Source organism: Falco punctatus (genome assembly GCF_963210335.1).
Source record: "Falco punctatus genome assembly, chromosome: 20".
Classification (NCBI taxonomy): Eukaryota; Metazoa; Chordata; class Aves; order Falconiformes; family Falconidae; genus Falco; species Falco punctatus.
In genome coordinates, this window is record NC_137600.1 from 3323115 (window position 1) to 3340783 (window position 17669).

Below are 17669 nucleotides of genomic sequence, written 5' to 3' on the forward strand. Positions count from 1 at the left end.
TCCTGACTTGCTTAGTATAGACAGAGCCGGACCAAAATCCTGCTTTTTGCTTTATGGTCTAGTTGAGAGGCTTGCTTCTTGCTGTTGGCCATCTGTTTGTGGATCAGGCCTAAAGTCGCTGTATTGGTTTCCCAACTGTCACGTGGGGATAAAAGATCTGCTTTGTTCTATTCAAATTTAAAACTGTGAGCTAAGAAGATGCAGTTTCCCAGAAAAAGTATCCTTGGCGTTTAGGTGTTTGCCATGGACAAAGCTGCTGTGCTGGGAGATGTAAACCAGAAACCTCCAGCTTAAATCTCCCAGTCTAGGTTTGAACTGGGGCAAGTTCCCAGTTCATATGAGGCCTTTAAGATGCTTCTTCTTATGGCTGCGCACCAGATAAGTGACAATTAGAAAAGACAATCAATTTGTGGCTGCTCTGGTTTTAGTTTCCATCTGATGCAACTGCAATCTGGAAGACGAATCTTAATTTAGGACTACAAAGGGATTGTTCTCTCAGAAGATAACACGCTGCCGGCCAGGCTGTTATCGGCCGTGGAAATTGATTGTCCCGTTTAGTGATATCTCTACTTTTCCATAGCTGGTTGGGAAGGAGTCGCTGGAAAGCGAACTGAACCAAGGATGTGGATGCTGTGATTGTTGCTGGGAGAGGACGACTTCTCCCTTCACCTTTGCAGGCTCCCTAAAACTCATCCGTTTGCCCTGACGTGGTACAGATGTTCGGAACTCCGTTCTGGAATGTCTGCTTTCCTCTCTCTTCTACTGAACGGTACGGAAAAGGCAAGAGCCTGTTTTAAAACTGTGGACACTGTGACCTCTTCTGTATAACTGCGTGCCCAGTTAGGAAACAGGAGGAGGTGGAATTTCCCATGGCACATACATAAATCCTCCTTGGAGGTGGAGGATAGCCTCGGATTTTCTCTACGCTGTCACCCTTAGTGTCCTTTATCCTTTTCCCTTTCGGTCTGCTCCCTAGCTTCCAGTTTCTTTCTTTCTCTCCATCCCTAGCCCTCACTTGGCTAGCTGCCTTGGGAACACCTTCTCCTGTTTCTTTTCCTAATAAATGGGCCGAAACAGAGCTTCTGACTAAGCTTAAAAATCAGGTTCTTAGCTCTTCTGCTGGTTACCGCGCTAGCGAGAAAGCTCGGAGCAGCTGTCAGATATTTATGCAAGCCCTTTTCCTCTTCTATTTTCAGTTCGGTTTTGATCAAAAAAAGAGGGTGCGGGGAGATCAGCTTGGAAACCACAATACATTATTCACAGCTCCCTGCTGCTTTTTCCTGCTCGTTTGCAAAAGTAGGTGTGAGGTGTAGCACCGGAACGCGCCGGTCGAGCCGAACCTGCCGAAGGAGACGGCAAGCAGGGGCTGGGAGATGCTGACTTGCTGCTTTGCAAACCCCAGCCTTCCTCGCTGCCCAAACTGTGCTGTCAAGTTCATCATCGTCTCCCTCGGAGGCCAACCCGCCGTGAACTTCAGCCAGACAATACACGCGACTCTTCCCAGCCCGACTTATTTAGCAACGTTCAGGGTTTAACATCCAAAGCGGCAGATGGGGAGGATCGCATGCGCTGCGGAGGGGCGGCAGGCAGAGCAGGGTCGGGAACAAGCTGTTCGAGGCCTGTTTCCACTTGGATCTCACCTCCCAGCTGAACTGGAAAGAACGCGATGCTCAGCCCCGGCTCGGGACGCTCCAGTGGCTTTGCGTTGCCAGTAGGGGTTCAGAGGGGTGAAGGGTGGCAAAGGGAGGGTGCAAAAGCACCGCCGCTGGCTGGGCAGGATTGGAGGGGAGAGAGGTGGGTGGTGCTGCCTTGCCCTCCGGTTAGCCTCAGAAATATGAAATCGTGATGCTTCTGAGGGTATTTGAAGCACAGGCGTTGCGGTTGAGCTTGAGCTTGAGGTGAGTGAGGCTATGGGCGATACCTCGAGAGCCGGTGGGTTTTGTCAGGGTCCGTAAAAGAAGAATGGCTGTATGGCTGATGTGGGACCTCAGGCAAAATATGAAAAGTTTCCCTGGTCCTTGTCTTCTAAAAATTACCCTGCGTACGTTTCTACTGTGACAGACAGGTATTACATAGGGATGTTTCGGGGCAGGAACCGGGACAAGAAGCATCGGGTGGGCTGGGCTTTGACTAGCCCAAAAGCCAGGAGATGTGGTTCCAAGGGACCTTCAGCAGCTCTGGGGTCGCATCGGCTGCAAGTTAGCAGAGACCAGAGGCCACAGTCCCCAGGGAGCTTCCCCCGTCGCTTCTACGTGGTTTGAATCGTGCTCTGCTCACTTGGGTCCTCCTACCTAACAAGGCACTGGGTTACTTAGGTTGTGGCAATTAGTACTTTTACCCTGAGAATAATCTTTCCAGCTTCTGAAAAATCAGGGGGAAAGAATGATTCTCACATTAAATGTTCTTGTCAGGACGGTAACCAGAATATTTAATATACTAACCTTAGGATCTGTGACTTGTTATGGTAATAAAAAGAAAAAATACAAAATGACCCTCTTGCAAAACAAATTCCAGTAACTATTGGCTAGAAAAGTTTCAAGAGACTTTCTCAAGAGTAGAGCGAGGAGGCTGCCATGTCATTCCCTTTTTTTTTTTTTTTTTGATTGTTGTTCTTTTTTTTTTTTTTTTTTTAAGAGCTGCTGTGCAAATTGAAATGTATATTGCTGGCTGATTCCTGCCTGCCTTATTTCACACCTAGTGCTGAGGTCGCCCTGCAAGAGGCTGAGCAGGGGATGCTCCTGCCTGCCTGTAAACAGGGGAAAGAGCTTCCCAAGGATCCTTCCACAGCACACAAAAAAAGCAAATTCATGATTCATGAAGGCTCTGGCCATAGATCTTGCAAAGAAATGTTTGGCAGCTTTAGAGAATAGCTGGGTTTATTTTAACCTTTAAGAATGACACCAATTTCACAGCTGTTAATGCTATGTGGCTCCTACGCTTTCCAATGCAAATTGCACATGAAGGGCTAATGCATTTTGATGAAAGGAGAAGGGGGGGGGGGAGCTGTGAGGCAGAATCTCCATATTAATGTGCCAATATCTTTGTTCTGAAGTGTTTAATTTTATGCTTTAATGAGAGATCCTCTTTCTGGTTAAGGCAAGCCTTTGCAAGAAACTATTTGGATATTTGCTAGTGTCATCAGGCTCTGGAGCAGGGGGAGGGAAAAAATACTTCTTGCAAGTGTGAGGGGAGGGGGGTGCCTCTGGCAAAGGCTGTTGTGGTGGGAACCCCTGAGAAAAGGTCTCACCCAGAGCCCCTCACAGTCGGGTTTGGGATTAACTCTTGTCGCAGTCAAAAGAATTGGGGATTTGGGATCGTCCCCCTGGCTGCCGGGTGGAAAGTAAATGGGCTGGATGTCCAAGCGCTGTAAAATGTTGAGGGGCTTCCTCCCCCTCTTCATCCGGGCCAGCACCTCGGAGCTCTGATGGCTTTTACTTCGGATGAACAGCTCTGTCCCTGCGTGCAAAACCTGGCGTTCTGTCTCCACGGGCATCCTCCAAAATACATTACTCATCAGCATGGTGTGGGATAACCTGCCAGAGCATATTGTCGTGTGTAAATGCAACTTCCTCGCCTCCGTGGGCCGTTTCTGTACCTCCCCTGGGCTGGGGCTGGCACCAGCACGTCTACCTGCTGAATGGAAGGATTAAAAAACCCTCTGACTCCGTTTTTCAGGTACAAATCCTGTCCCAAGCCAGGGATATCCATGTTTGGTTAGAGTGAGGTAAAGCTGTCAGCCTGCCACAGCAGTGCCTTTAAAGGGCTTTTCCATCTTCCAGAGATGAGTGTTTTCACTGCCTGGATCAGGCCGAGGTACCGGGAATTGAGTGCTGAAAAGTTCTTTATGGATCTGATGTGTGATGTGCATTTGGTTTTAATCAAAATCCCGTTGAAGGAGGCAGTCAGGGTTTAGAGCATAGGATTAGGAGTAATACCAGGTTATTATTAGTAATCACTTTTCATCATGCATTGCATTTACAAGATACAAAACAATCCCAGTAAATATATACTGAAATGCATAGTTCCCTTTTTAAAAAAAAAAAAAAATCAAATTGTGTGAAGTGAATAAATTTAGTACAGTAATATGAGAAGACCTTTCACTTGCCTTCATTTATGTTTCTGATTAACTCAAACGCAGCAGAAGGCAATAGTTGCAACATTACGTTGGGGATTAAAGAATCGTACCTTAAACATACGGCGGTCACGACCCAGTGAAACCTATTCTGACTATTTGCATATAAACCCCTGAGATATTAAATCCCTTTGTTTAACGAGAAGATTTTGAGCAGGGCAGTTGTCGTTGTTGTTGTTGTTGTTGCCAGGTTTATGGAGCGGAGGCCAAAGCCTGCAGACAGAGCCAAGTGGTTTTGTCGGGGCAGACACCCAGGTAACTCTCAAATTGTATCCTGCCCTTTTGGAACGAGTTCTGACATCACTTGCACCGGTGCAGCCAGGGTTTGATTCATTTGGGCTAAGCAAATTAAAAGGTTTCTGCTTAGCCTCTCCCTTACTTTGCTTTTATACTGTCAGTGTAATTGAAGCTACTCCTGGTTTATAACTCCGCGATGTGGAAATCGCATCCAGGCAGCATGCGGTGACGCATCAGAGTAATGGCACAGATGAAGGGCTGATGCTGAAGCCGGCGGTTATACTAATGTACACCTGTTGAGGAGCTGGTCCAGCGGGCTGTGCGCAGGCGGCTGGCGAGCCACCAAGGCCTCCAGACAGCGCGGGGCTGATCCCTGCAGCGCACGGAGCGTTTCCCATGAGGTTCAAAGCTGCGGCGGGGCGGCCAGGGGTCCCGCTCCATCCGAGCCTACCCCATCCACGCGGCGGCGGTGGCTCCTTCCAGCCATCCCTTTGGTGCGGGAGCAGAGCTCCCCACAGCGTGCCGAGCGGCGAGGGCAGGGTGGGGTGGCTGCCTACGTGTGTGCCCAAGTGTCACCGCCACGGCGGCAGACGAGGTTGGTTTTGCTGGGAAGGAGCAGACGTGCGGGGATGAAGCAGCCGAGCGTTGCTAACTCCCGAGGTGATGCAGTTGCTCACGTCCCTCCGGAGCAGAGCGAATGGAGGGGTCCTGTGCTGGGCGAGGGGGGGCTGCAAGGTGGGCAGGCATTGAGTTACACAATGGCAGGGGGGGCTGCTGCCCTCCAGGGGGTCCCAGCCGGGGAGCAGCTGAGCATGAAGCAGGGGGGTGATGGAGTTTAGGTTCCCCTCTCTTTTTTAGGTTTTTTTTTTTTTTTTTTTTTATTTCTTTTCTTTTCCCCGATGTTTCTTAGTGAGGTTGGACAAAAATCTTTACACCTTGGGAATAGACTCGGAGCGGTACAATAGCAGGTACTGTGCGATTTAATGGCATCTCTTGAATGGAAATGGAAAGGGGGGGACAGCCCGCGGGGGGCTCACAGCACACGCTTTTTTTCTCTTTACATGGATCAGCCAGGAAACAAACCCTCCTACTCCAGGGCGGCGTTTAACCTGCCAGCTAAGCCACAGAGAAAATTTTTCCAGCAGGTTATACCCAGCCTTTGGTAACGACTCGTGGAACTCCTTCCAGGTTTTTATTTTTGGGGATTTTTTCCCCTCTTCTGGTGAGATCTCCAGGGTATAGGCCAGCTATTAGCTCACAACAGGAGGCAGATTTTTAGGGGAAAAGCTTGTGCTGTAACAATAACAGTCCCTTGTGTCCCTAAACCCTCTAACAAGTCTTCAAGGCATGACCATGGCATGGGCAAACCACCGATCTTCGTACAATCTCAATGATTCATGCGCTGGTTGCTTCTTTCTCCCTTTAAAAGCCAGAGTACGAGAGAGAAGCCCAGCTCCTCCACCATCACCAGCCAGTGAGGAATGGGAGTCACAGGGGGATTTTGCAGCTCTTGGTGCCTTCAGCATGCACAATAAGTCATGCAAACATGCTCTGGTACCAAAGGACTCCAATGTCTCATGCAGAAATTTGCTTGTACAAGTCTCCTGCCAAATCTGACTGCGATTCGGTGTGGGTCCTTCACTCCTGCATTCGTTTTCCCACTTTCTCAGAGCAGTTATAAAGGTATTGCCTTCCCAGGGTCTTTTTGGAGGCTCGATGAGTTTTTTCTGCTGTTCTAATGTTTACACATGTCCTGATCCAACATATCGCACGGGATCCTGGTGCCTGTTCCCATTACCAAGCTGAGCCTCATCTTACAGCTGAGCTCCTGTTACTGCCGTTTGTAATTAAAACAGGTTGCTCTGAAAATAAAGGGCAGGTACAGACACTAAATATGTCCTCAGAGGAGTAAATCAGCCCTGGGATAACGATATGAAAAAGAACAGAAAATGTGCTGGAAGGATTTTAGTATCTATAGGAACTACTTGCTACTAATTTTTCCTTACACTTGGACTCAAATCAGGAGGTATACGTGCTCAGAGGGCCAGGGCGACCTGTTTTGTTTTGCAAACTACTTACAGTTCAGCCTGCAACATTAAAAAAGACAAGTAGGAATGTTCACCTTGGGGGTGAAGGGGTGGAGAAATTGGGCTTTGAGTTTGAAATTCAATTTTGTGGAAAATACAATGCTTCCACTCCAAATAGGACTTAGATAGAATGGTGATTCATCCCCCATTGAAGTCAATGCCAGAGTTGCCTTTGATTTAATGAGAATCAAACCCTATGGGATTATTCTCACTTGCAGACTGGACCCGTCCTATTAAGCAGAGAAACCACAGCAGGGTTGCTGCTTTTTTTTTTTTTCTCTCTCTTTTCTTTTTTTTGTCTTTTTTTATTATTTACTTTTTTTATTATTATTATTTATTTAATGAAATTGGCTCGGTGTCACCAAACTGAGCCGAAAGCCGAAACTCGAAACCCTTCTGTTTCAATGCTTTTTCGAATGTTCTTGGAACATCTGGCACAGCTGTTCTTTTGACCCCAAGGCAGGAGCACAACCTCGCTCCGCTCCTGTTCCTGTTCCAGCCGAAGCTGACACCAGCCATGCCAAGGGGACGGGGACTGAGCAGCCCGCACCGAGCCATCAACTCCTTCTGGGAAGAGAAATCAGAGCTCAGGGATGGGGCGAGGACCCTGGAGCAGCCCTGTTGTCACGCTCCGAGCTGTCAAACCTAGGCAAAAAAAAAAAAAAAAGGCAGGGATGAGGTAAAGCAGCGGACACTGTTTCTGGAGCTCCACTAAGGAAGAGGCTACTTCTGTTTTTCTTTAAATTGCTTCCTTATTGACTTTTTAAATTTAGCCGCACACAACCCTGAATGAATGCCCACAGGACGAGGGGGGTTTTTTGCACCTCCACTGAAATGAAATCTGTAGAATCGGTTCATGCAAACAGAATTTCTGTATCTGGATGGATCTGTGAGTCTATTTGAGCTGCCTTTCCTTGCCTGGCACCACAGATACGAGGGGATTTTTTTTTTTTTTTTCCTTTGGCAGAAAAGATTGTGGGGATGGCTGAGGGGGAATCAAACATGCTCAAGAGCCAAAAGAAGCTCTGATCAGTAATGCCTGATATCTAAATCTTCCAACTTCTTCTAAGCTGCAGGAATTAGTAACTTTTTATCTATAAATCTTCTCTCTCCATGCACCTTCCTGATTTCCTTTCAGCTCTGAGGCTTAATACCAGCGCTTATACTTTCATCCCTTAAATACTCAGAGCCTTAAATTGTCTCTGGTATACAGGATAATCAGTTCTCCAGTGTGTTAATCCTCATTATGTGCCTATTAAAATGAAGATTAAATCGAGCATTAGGGTGCCTCCTCCCGTTATGAAATCTGAAAAAAAGGATTGAATTGGGGGGGGGGGGGGGGGGATGGACGACAACCAAACACCTAAAAAAATTGTTTCGTGAGCTTCGCTGGGAAGCAGTAAAAGGCAGACTGTGCTGAAGGCTGAGCTATGAACGTGTGGTTTTATTCATGTCATTGTGTCAGTGAGGGGAAGAGAAGGCAGGAATAAGGTTTTAGGCACCGGGAGGGTATTTGCATGTGCCTACGTGAGGCGCGGGGTGTGTTGCACGGGCTCGGCGCGGCGCACACGTGCTTTGGCAGGCGAGAGGCGATGCCTCCCATCCGCACGCACACAGGTACGTCCCCTTCGCCATGCTGGGGGGGGCTGGGGTCAGGGGTGAGGGGCTGACCCACCGCCTGAGGGCTGGCCACCAGCCCCCCCCCCCCCCCCCCCCCGCCCCTGTACAAAATGCCCCTCTGCCTTCTTCCAAGCTGCTGGAACCCTGGGATAACTGCTAAAGGGCTGGGAAAAAATAGCTTTTCTTAAAGGGCAGGTGATGGTGGTGGTGGTGGTGGTGGGCTGGGGGATGATTTAGGGCTGCCCTGTCATTTCCTTCAGCTCAATTATCCCTCGGAAGTCCCGGCGTGTGTGTGCCCCCCCCTCCCCTCCCGCTTCGCCGGCCGCTTAACTTTTGGGTGCTTGTTGTTTGGCAGGTACTTTTAATGGGCTGGAAAATATTCTTCCTGTGAAGTTGCAGTTTTGTGGGGCTTGAATGAGTCCAGGCAGCCGTTGGCTCTGCCCAGCGCCTGCCGATTGGCTCGGCAGCCCGCGGGGGGACCGATAAGGGCGGCTATAAAAGCCCTCGCCACGCTGGTCCCCCAGCCAGCAGCAGCCAGAGGGGCCAGGCTGCGCATCCCCCAGCCTCGCCAGCATCCAGCCTCTCTCCACCCGGGAGCTCCCAGCCGGATCCACAGCCTCACTCGAGCCGGAGTGGAAGAGGAGAGAAAGACACACGCACGTACACTATATATATATATATATATATATATATATATAAAAAAAAAATAATAATTCCAAACTAGAAAAAAAAAAAGGCACCCAAAAAAAAAAAAAAAAAAAACCAAACCACACTTAGCGGAAACTTGTCAGAGAATGCTCCTAAAGTCTGGTTTGCTCCTGCTGCTGGTGATCAGTGCGTCTGCATCCTATGAAGCTGAACAGAATGACTCTGTGAGCCCCAGGAAACCCAGGGTTGCAGCCCAGAACTCAGGTAACACCCAGCAAGGAGGGTTTTCAGCCTGAACCCTGATGTCTTAAACTGTTTCAGATATCTCTACTGCTGATTTTTCTTTTTTTTTTTTTTTTTTCTTTTTTTTTTTTTTTCTCTCTTTTGCTATAACTGCTGGTAGGAGCAAATATTAATTTAAGGGTCTGGTTAAGGAGGATATTGGTGCGTAGCTGGAGAAGAAATCTTCCTTTCAGGAGCTGGGTCAGGGAACCGGTGTGTGATCTGCTTGCAGGATGCAATCCCTTCTCTCTCCTCCTCCCCCACCTACTAAATGAGTTCCATGTACTTTCCCCCCCACCCCCCCCCCCCACCCCCTATTTGCATGTATCTTTCTCTCTTCTCCAATTGCAATCATACTTTGGTGTTAAATTCCTTGCTTTTTAGGAAGTTGATAAAATCCGTGGAAATTTGTCTGAACCATTGTTCTGCCAAACATCTGTCTATTCAAATAGGGGGAGAGAGATATGCGACTTTGAAGAACGCAGTAACCTAGAAACTGTCCACCGCTAGCATTTATTTTCAAAAAACCTGATTGCTATCAGTTAGATGGTACCATAAAAATGCGATTGTGACATTTAGCAAACTTGCTTTTACAATGGATAGAAAAAAAAAAAAATCGCTGGCAAGTCATCTCTGGATGTGTCTACTTTGTGCACTATAGATGCTTAGATAAGTTGGACACATTGTCTTGAACAATGGAAATTAAAAATCTGTCTTCTAGTATACTGAAAAGATATTAGGTCTCTAATTTGGAGCTCATTAACAGATGTCTTATTTTAGATCTGCAAGGCTCTGCAGCATTATACTAGGGTGTTTGCTCAATTTCCTTTTGTATTTGGTTGCTATAGAAACATAGGGTCTCACTATTGCACCGTGCCTAAAACAATAAAAGCTTAATGCATACTAAGTCTGCTGAAAGCAAAGTTATAATTTGAACCTGTGGAAACATAATTATGGGAATGACTTGGGCGATGGTGAGGTTATGAACTGGGGAGAGGATGTTCTTACCAAATATTTCTCCCTTCAGGCACGTAAGCAAGAGCGGAGAACGAGAAGGGGTTAATTGGGTGATTTTTTTTTTTTTTTAATTTTTTTTTTCTCTCTCCTCTTTTCTGTAAAGATCCTAGTTCTATAGATACGTCTTTAGGCTACAACTTAGCTCTTAATAAGGTGTGTTCTCTTCCACTAAATGCAAATCCTCACTTTTCCCACACCTAGGATTTTGATGGGAGACGCTGGGTTTGCATTTCTTTCCTAAAGAATGTCTGGTAACACAATCTGCAAAAGTAATGAATATGCCTTGCACAGCCACATAAGGGGACAGATGTTCATCTTACCAAAAAAGGTTAATCCCTACTAATTTCAGGGCAATCATGTGGCAATACTGCTGATTCATTGTTAAAATGCATAGTATCTGCACTAAAAAAGACGGGATGACATGGATACCCTCCTGTTCAGACTGACTGCTGCCTCGACGATTTTAATTATACATGGTCAGCTCCATTACCTGAACTTTCTCTGCCCAAATGCCCCTTGTCTCTGCGAATCTTTGGCAATGCGACCTTTCCTGGCTATGCTTGCAAGCTGCTGGGTACCAGGTTAGTATTTAGCACCAAGCTGCTCGCGCGAGTCCTTTGCAGTACCGCTAATGGACACGCAAGCTAAAAATTGTAGTTTTAGGTACGTTAAGCTTTTTAGAAAAGCAGAGGTAGCTCCAGCGCCAGCAAACCCAGCGCTTCCTCGCAGCAAGTGCCGGTTATTGGCAACCGCCGTCACTTCAGTCTCGTTTTCCAAGGAGGTTTGTGAGCCAGGTGTTGCCAAGCTGCTCTGACCTCCCGTTGGTCCAGGACCGCGGAGGAGACCTCGCCGCCCAGAGCTCCCCATGGGCTCAGCCTCATTGCTCTGGTCTTCTTTAGAGGAGCTCTGGAGAAAGCTGGAAGTGCGTGCAGTCAGCATGAGGTTGGGATGGACCTGTAGGTCTCCATCTAGCCAGGGACTACCCGATGTAACCAGTGGAAGGGTTTGGTAGTTGCCATCTCTGTTCCTCGTTCTCTCGCATGACTTCGGTCAATGAATCCCTTTGGGTCCCCAAAAGCCACGAGGCTACTACTTGAGCGTGACTTTGCGCTGGAGAAGGGCTTTCCAGCGCGGGGCAGGGGCGAGCAGCGCGGGGCTGACGTAGTGCCTGTGCCTCTCTCCGCAGCTGAGGTAGTTCGCTGCCTGAACAGTGCCCTCCAGGTGGGCTGCGGGGCCTTCGCCTGCCTGGAGAACTCCACGTGCGACACGGATGGCATGTACGACATCTGCAAGTCCTTCCTGTACAGCGCTGCTAAATTCGACACTCAGGTACAGTTACGAGTATAAAGGGGACGAGAATAATACCTCGCCGTTAGAGCTGCCTTTTCATGCCCTGATTCAATGAAGGGTTTTTAACGAGTCCTAAAACACGGGCTTTGCTGAACGGATGCCTTAATTTCTCTGTCCTCATGGAGATGGGGTCTGCGCAGGCTTAACCCTTCCTTGCTTGCAGCCCTTCCTGCTGCTCAGCTGCTCCTCTGACCCGTGGTGTTGGTTTTTTGGCTCCGAACGCATCCTTCAGGGCTGTTTTCTACGGTACATTTTCCACATACTGTATGCTACGTGTGAGGACTTGGCAAGGAGCGTTTTGTGGGGCGGAGAGCTAAGTTTCCTCTTCAGGAGGAAATATAAACGTTCTTCTAACAAAGTAAGTCTTCTGACTGTGTGACCTGGCACAGGGCTGGGATTTGAATTGGAAGTCTTCAGGCCTGGGAATGCACGGCCAGATCAGCCTCTCCGGAGCTGCAGTCGCTCGCTGCAGAATAAATAGGATAATATCAGAGGGCTGTGGCTCTGCCAAGGCCCCTTCCCTCCCACTTTCTTCCCAAAACGTGCGCACCCCCCGTGTTCCCTGTGCTCTCGCTCCCGAGGACAAACCTAAAAACTCCTAAAGCATCCTGAGGTCTGGTGAACCAGATGTGTTAAATCGCTGGCACGCAGCGAGCGGTCCAGCCCCCTCCCAGAAGGCAGAATTGGCCCATCTCTGGTGCTGGCGCTTTTGGGTCTGTTCACGCCACGGCTTCCATTGCCTACATCTTTTGGGAACGGGAGCTTGCTGTTCTCCCTGGACCGCCTGCATCCCAACCGAAACCACTGTGAACCGTAACTGTGTGGTAATCGCCAGCATTTAGGGTCCAATTCCCTGCCCTGATTGGTAAGGGACCTCCAGCAGGTCCTTAATTGCAGCAAGGGTAATTAATAGAAGCCAGCCACAGCGGAGTACCTGCTAATACATCCCTTTCTTTGAAATCTGCTGCAGTTTTAAGTTTTTTCCTTCTGTTTCCAGGGAAAAGCTTTTGTGAAAGAAAGCTTGAAATGCATTGCAAATGGGGTGACGTCCAAGGTGTTCCTTGCCATCCGGAGGTGCTCCACGTTCCAAAGAATGATCTCCGAAGTGCAAGAGGAGTGCTACAGCAAGCTGGACATGTGCGGCATTGCGAAACGAAATCCTGAAGCCATCACGGAGGTCATCCAGCTTCCAAATCAGTTCTCAAACCGGTACGTGGAGCTTTCCTCAGCTGAAAGGCAGGAACTGCAAAAATGGGCAGCACAGGGAAAGAAATTAGAGGCAGCAAGTTGATTAATTTCTCACAAGTCCTAATGTAGCTTATCCGAAGTAATGTTCTCTGCCTTTTTCAAATCCTTGTTAAGTTTTACCAGCATTCTTCAGATTCTCTTTTTGGGAAATACACTTATAAACATCTCCAGGGGAGAATCATAAAATTAACCAGTCATACATGACTTCAAAGCCTGGAGTTTGTTTCGGTGTTAGTTCTTCTCCTTTGAATGCGGTGTAATGGTAATCAGAGCTTCTAAATACCAAACGGGTTCCATTAATACAGCATCTCTGGCATGCTGAGCACTTAAGAGCTTCTCAGCATCTTGTAGCTTCACTCCTGCTGCCATCCCCTTCCTCGGGTTTGCGTGGCCCCTCCAAACTGACTTACCCTGGGAATGGGAAGGACTGGGAAAGTTTAAAGGGAACCAGCAAACAGGCTCCTCTATAACCTTCTTCTGCCGCGATCTAGTAGTTCACGTTTCTAGGGACAGCCTGGTGTTCTTAACAGTCCCTTTTAGGGTTGTCTTCACCCCTGTTCCTTCTTGATAGCCAAGGCTGCCTGCGGCAATGGGCACGTCACGCTGCTCCCCGGTGCCTTTATCTGAGCACAGAACCGCCCTGTCCCCATCCTCCAAGGACAAGGGACAGAGAGAGGCTTCAGGGAGCTGCTGCAGTCTGCACAGTCACGCTGCAAGGGCAGGGATGGCTTCCTCTATATCCTGGAACAATCAGTGCTGAGTCTTGTGATTGGGATAAAAGGGATCTTTTTTGAACACTTTGAGTAAATATGCTCTAGAATCAGAGTGCAAGCAGACCAAGCTGCAATTTAACATGTTGGCTGGCTGTGACAAGTGCTACAGCTCCTCTGGGGTGGCTGTTTGATTTGATCTAGAAGCATCTTCAACCTCCAGATCCGTCCTGGGACAGGCATGCAAGTGATATGTAGATGCTGCAGCTCTGCAGCACAAATTTGTTACAGAAAACTCCATTGTACATATTCTAGCCAGAAAATTATACTTGTGGGAAGGCGAAAATTATACCTGTGTGTCTTTCCCCCTAGCAAATTTGGAAGAGGTTTGCTTCAGTGTTCCCCCAAGGGCTGGGATGAGGCGCGGGCAGCACTTCATCATCATCATCACGTCACATCAGTGTTTTATAGGCTGAAAGATGGGATAGTCGGCAGAGTTAAACAGCCCTTGGTGGGGCTGTAGGGGCGTCGGGGCAAAGGGAGGACCCTTGAGCGAGGGAGGATGCAGGGACAGCAGCAGCAGCAGTGTCATACGTGTTGGGGATGTTCCTCTTCAGAGGACTGAGCCTGAACCGGAGCCGCTGTCTCCTGAGGCAGAGGGAACCCCTCCCCCCCAGCCGCCAACCCTCGTCGAAGCCAGAGGATATTATGCCATGTTGAGTAACAAAAGCAGCAGGATTTCCCAGCTAATAGTTTACACTAAGGTCTCCTAAAGCATCCTGCTTTCCCAGCCCCTGTCCCAACATAGCCACAGAATAAGAATGTGCCACTTGGCCTGGGACACTGAGGGGAAGTAGTTAAAGGTCATAGCATCTTCCTGCGATTTAATCTCATGGCAGGAGCAGGAGGAGAGGAAAGCCTTGTTGCTTTTGCTTGCAGCCGAGCTCCCAAAAGGCCCTAGCGAGCTGTTGGCTTGCAGCTCCAGCGATGGAAACGGCCGAGCTGGATTCGCGTGAAGGAGGTGGAGGCAGCGCGGCAGAGGAAGGCGGAGAGGATCCGTTCCCCTGTCCCGGTAGACTGGGACGGGTTTAGGCTGGCTGCGTGGCTCGCACAGATGTGTTCAGCATCAACTACCGTGCACACTTCAGACCTTAACATTAGCGCTGCCGAGCTGTGCCTCAGCGTGCCAAAGCCTGGTCCTTTTGTACTTGAAGTGCGGCAGAAACTCTAACCTCACCTGACCTCCGCTGGCTGCTCTAAAGGCCAGAGCTGAGAGTTAGGAAAGGGTTTGAATGTGAACTCTCATTTCCCTCTTCCTTCCCCTCCTCCACCTGCAGGTTATTCTCTTCTCTGCTCCCGTGGAAAAATGTCACGGTGACCTTAAAGGCTTAAAATAAGTTCCCCGCTGTCCTTTCAGGCAGAAGCGGCCCAGCAACTATGGGACTGCTCCTCGTTTCCCAGCCTTCACTCCCTAGGAAGATGCTCTCGTACCGTGAGGTCCCACTGGCCAGCTTTGCTCTCTCCCAGCGCTGGTTCAGCTTCAGCCCCGTGGAGCATCGTCCCTTTGAGCACTGTTTTCTCCTCTTGGCTCAAGCAGCGCTGGGGAAACAGATCAGCACAAATTCCTGGCTCCCTCCGTGAGCGAGAAACGTGCGCTTCAAGGCTGCTGGAAGGCAGAAAGGGAGCAGCAGGCTGCAGAGGAGGCAGGCACGCAACAGGGCAAAGCAGAAGGTCCTCACTTGTGATTTAATGCATGGTCAGCTTGTTGGACGTGACAACCGATTGTATGTCCTGAAGAGCTGTCCCCAGGGAAGACGGGCATCTGTCGGGCTCTGACGTGGACTGAGCTTGCTTCTCTTCTTGCTAAAGGCTGTGCATGCAGGGGAAGGGAGAGGGACAAAAGGGGCTGGTGCCACAGGGATGGACACATTCATAGGAGGGGTCGTGCCAGCTCCGACCGGTGGCCCCTTTAGTCCGTTAGCCCGTCTGGCGACGGGCAGTATCTGCCTCTTGGAAACATGCAATTCCTTTTCTCCCTAAAGCTCTAGAAATTCAGGTGGTTTAGCAGCAAGTAAAACACACATCGATGCCAATTACTACATCGTCTCAGCTCCTCGCTCCCACCTTCTTCCCAACCCGCCAGGGTAACACCAGAAGCGCTTGTGCTTGGAGCCTGTGACCTTGCAGAGCTGGAGCAGCCGCTCGTTTAGAACAACTGAACTAGAAGTTTGACGGGTTGTGTTCCTTCCGTACGTCATGGGCACTGCATCTCCAGTCCAGGGTGTTTGTTAGATGCAATGAGAATATGTACAATTGTGCACGTCAAAAATCCATTTCAGACAAACCCTGAATGACTGAAAAGTTCTGATTCTCATAGTTTTGTTGCAATGGCTGAAAATTTTGATTTTCATAGTTCTTTGCAATGACTTTAAAGTTCTGATTCCCATAGTTTGGTTGCAATGACTGAAAAGTTCTGATTTTCAGGGCATCAGATGCAATTAGAATATGTACAATTGCGCACGTCAAAAATCCATTTCGGACACACCCTGAATGACTGAAAAGTTCTGATTCTCACAGTTTTGCTGCAATGACTTAAAAATTCTGATTCTCACAGTTTTGCTGCAATGACTTAAAAATTCTGATTCTCACAGTTTTGCTGCAATGACTGAAAAGTTCTGATTCTCACAGTTTTGCTGCAATGACTGGTCTCTCCTGGCTTGAGATCAGCTCTTACCTTATTTCTTTTGTCTGGCTGGGAGCTGCCTTGGCATAACAGAGGGAAACTCTCGTTGCAGGTATTACAACAAGCTGGTGAGAAGCTTACTGGAGTGTGATGAAGAGACTGTCAGCACCATCAAGGACAGCTTGATGGAGAAGATTGGCCCCAACATGGCAAGCCTCTTCCACCTGCTGCAGACAGACCACTGCGCCCAAGGCCACCCGCGGGCAGACTTCGCCAGGAGACGGATCACCGAGCCGCAGAAGCTCAAACTCTACTTCAGGAACCTCCGAGGTGAGGGGTCCGTCCCGGCCCACGCGAAGCGCAGCTCCGCCGAAAGCGCGTAAACACCTCGGGGGAGCCACGCTGGGTGTGTAAGGGATGCGAAGCGCTACCAAAGCTGAGGTCTCTCTTCTAGAGGAGGAATGCACCCAACCCAAGTGTACTGTAGCTAGTTTTAATAACGACTAGGAACTGGTTTTAGATTTAGTCATTCATATTTTCTATTCCTCTCGAACAAAACTTTTTGCATGGGTCTGTGTTCAGTGTCTCAGCTTTCCTGCCATCAAAACGTCTCCATCTCTTTTCTTCCCCACAAAAAAAAAAAAAACCCAAAAAAACAAAAAAACACACAAACAAAAAAAAGATATTCCTGAACGATCTTAGTCTTAAATATAACCGTACAGTAGTCAGGCCTTCAGACATCGAACCCTAAACGTACTGTAGTGCTAACACCAGTGAAGTCTGAAGAGTTGGCACCGAGGAGGATAGCTTATTCTCTCTTGTAGTAAGCGGGTAGGTGGCGATAGATGCACTACTAACTATTGCACATCCTAAAGATGTCGGTGGAATTCGTGTTATGAATCTGTGCTGGCCATGGACGAATATGAATGTCATATTCCTGGTCTCTTAGTGTCATGCAGTCCTAACCCTTCCAACAGAGCTCTTCTTCACCCGTGGATTCACCAAACTCGCTAGCTCTGGATGAGTCTAGTTACTGTGACCTGGCACCACAGAGCAAAATGAGTTAAAACTAAACCCCCCCAACCCCCCCCCCCCCACCTCCCCAGCACACACCAAATCAGGAAAAGAACATTTTGTACTACGGAAACGATTAAAAGAGGTGCCAGTCTATGGCTGAAGCTAGTCAGAAGGTTACATAAGCCTGCATTGTATTTAAAAGCTAACATCTATGTACTGTATTTAACTGTCTAAAGCTTTAAAAGAAATCTAACAGAAACAAACCCTGTCTTAAGACTAGAGTATTAAAGGTCTTGCTCTAACTGTGGTATAAATAGTTTTAAAATCTGTCATGTACTGTACATAAATTCCACGAGAGTCTGCTTGAAAGGAGCAGAATATAGTAACTTTATTGCATAAACTTAGTTTTGTAAGTTAGCTATTTCTTTTTTTCCTGGAAACAGTTATCTCTGTTGTATTGCAGAGTTCACATTCTACTCCGTGGCCTTTTTATAATGGAAGAGAGAAAAATGTTTAGGACAGAAATTACAGGGCCAGAAGAAATGAGCGTCTCATAATTAAAATGGGGGGAGGGGGGGCAGGGGGGGAGGAAGAAGAGTTCAGGCTGGCCAGCCCTCGCTTCACGAGACGTAGCTACA

General features: G+C 48.4%; 1 protein-coding gene and 1 long non-coding RNA gene across 2 annotated transcripts; both read left to right on the plus strand.

Annotated features, from left to right (window-relative positions):
- The first annotated feature begins 7116 nt into the window (after window positions 1–7116).
- LOC308055873 lies at window positions 7117–8768 on the plus strand. The gene is made up of 2 exons (XR_013924631.1): window positions 7117–8073; window positions 8432–8768. It is a non-coding gene; the product is annotated as an uncharacterized lncRNA (long non-coding RNA).
- A 14-nt stretch (window positions 8769–8782) lies between these two features.
- STC1 (stanniocalcin 1) lies at window positions 8783–17119 on the plus strand. The gene is made up of 4 exons (XM_080370429.1): window positions 8783–8988; window positions 11210–11352; window positions 12371–12582; window positions 16127–17119. Exons 1-4 carry the CDS (start codon window positions 8871–8873, stop codon window positions 16395–16397), a joined length of 744 nt encoding a protein of 247 aa, XP_080226555.1. The 5' UTR covers window positions 8783–8870; the 3' UTR covers window positions 16398–17119.
- Window positions 17120–17669: the final 550 nt, after the last annotated feature.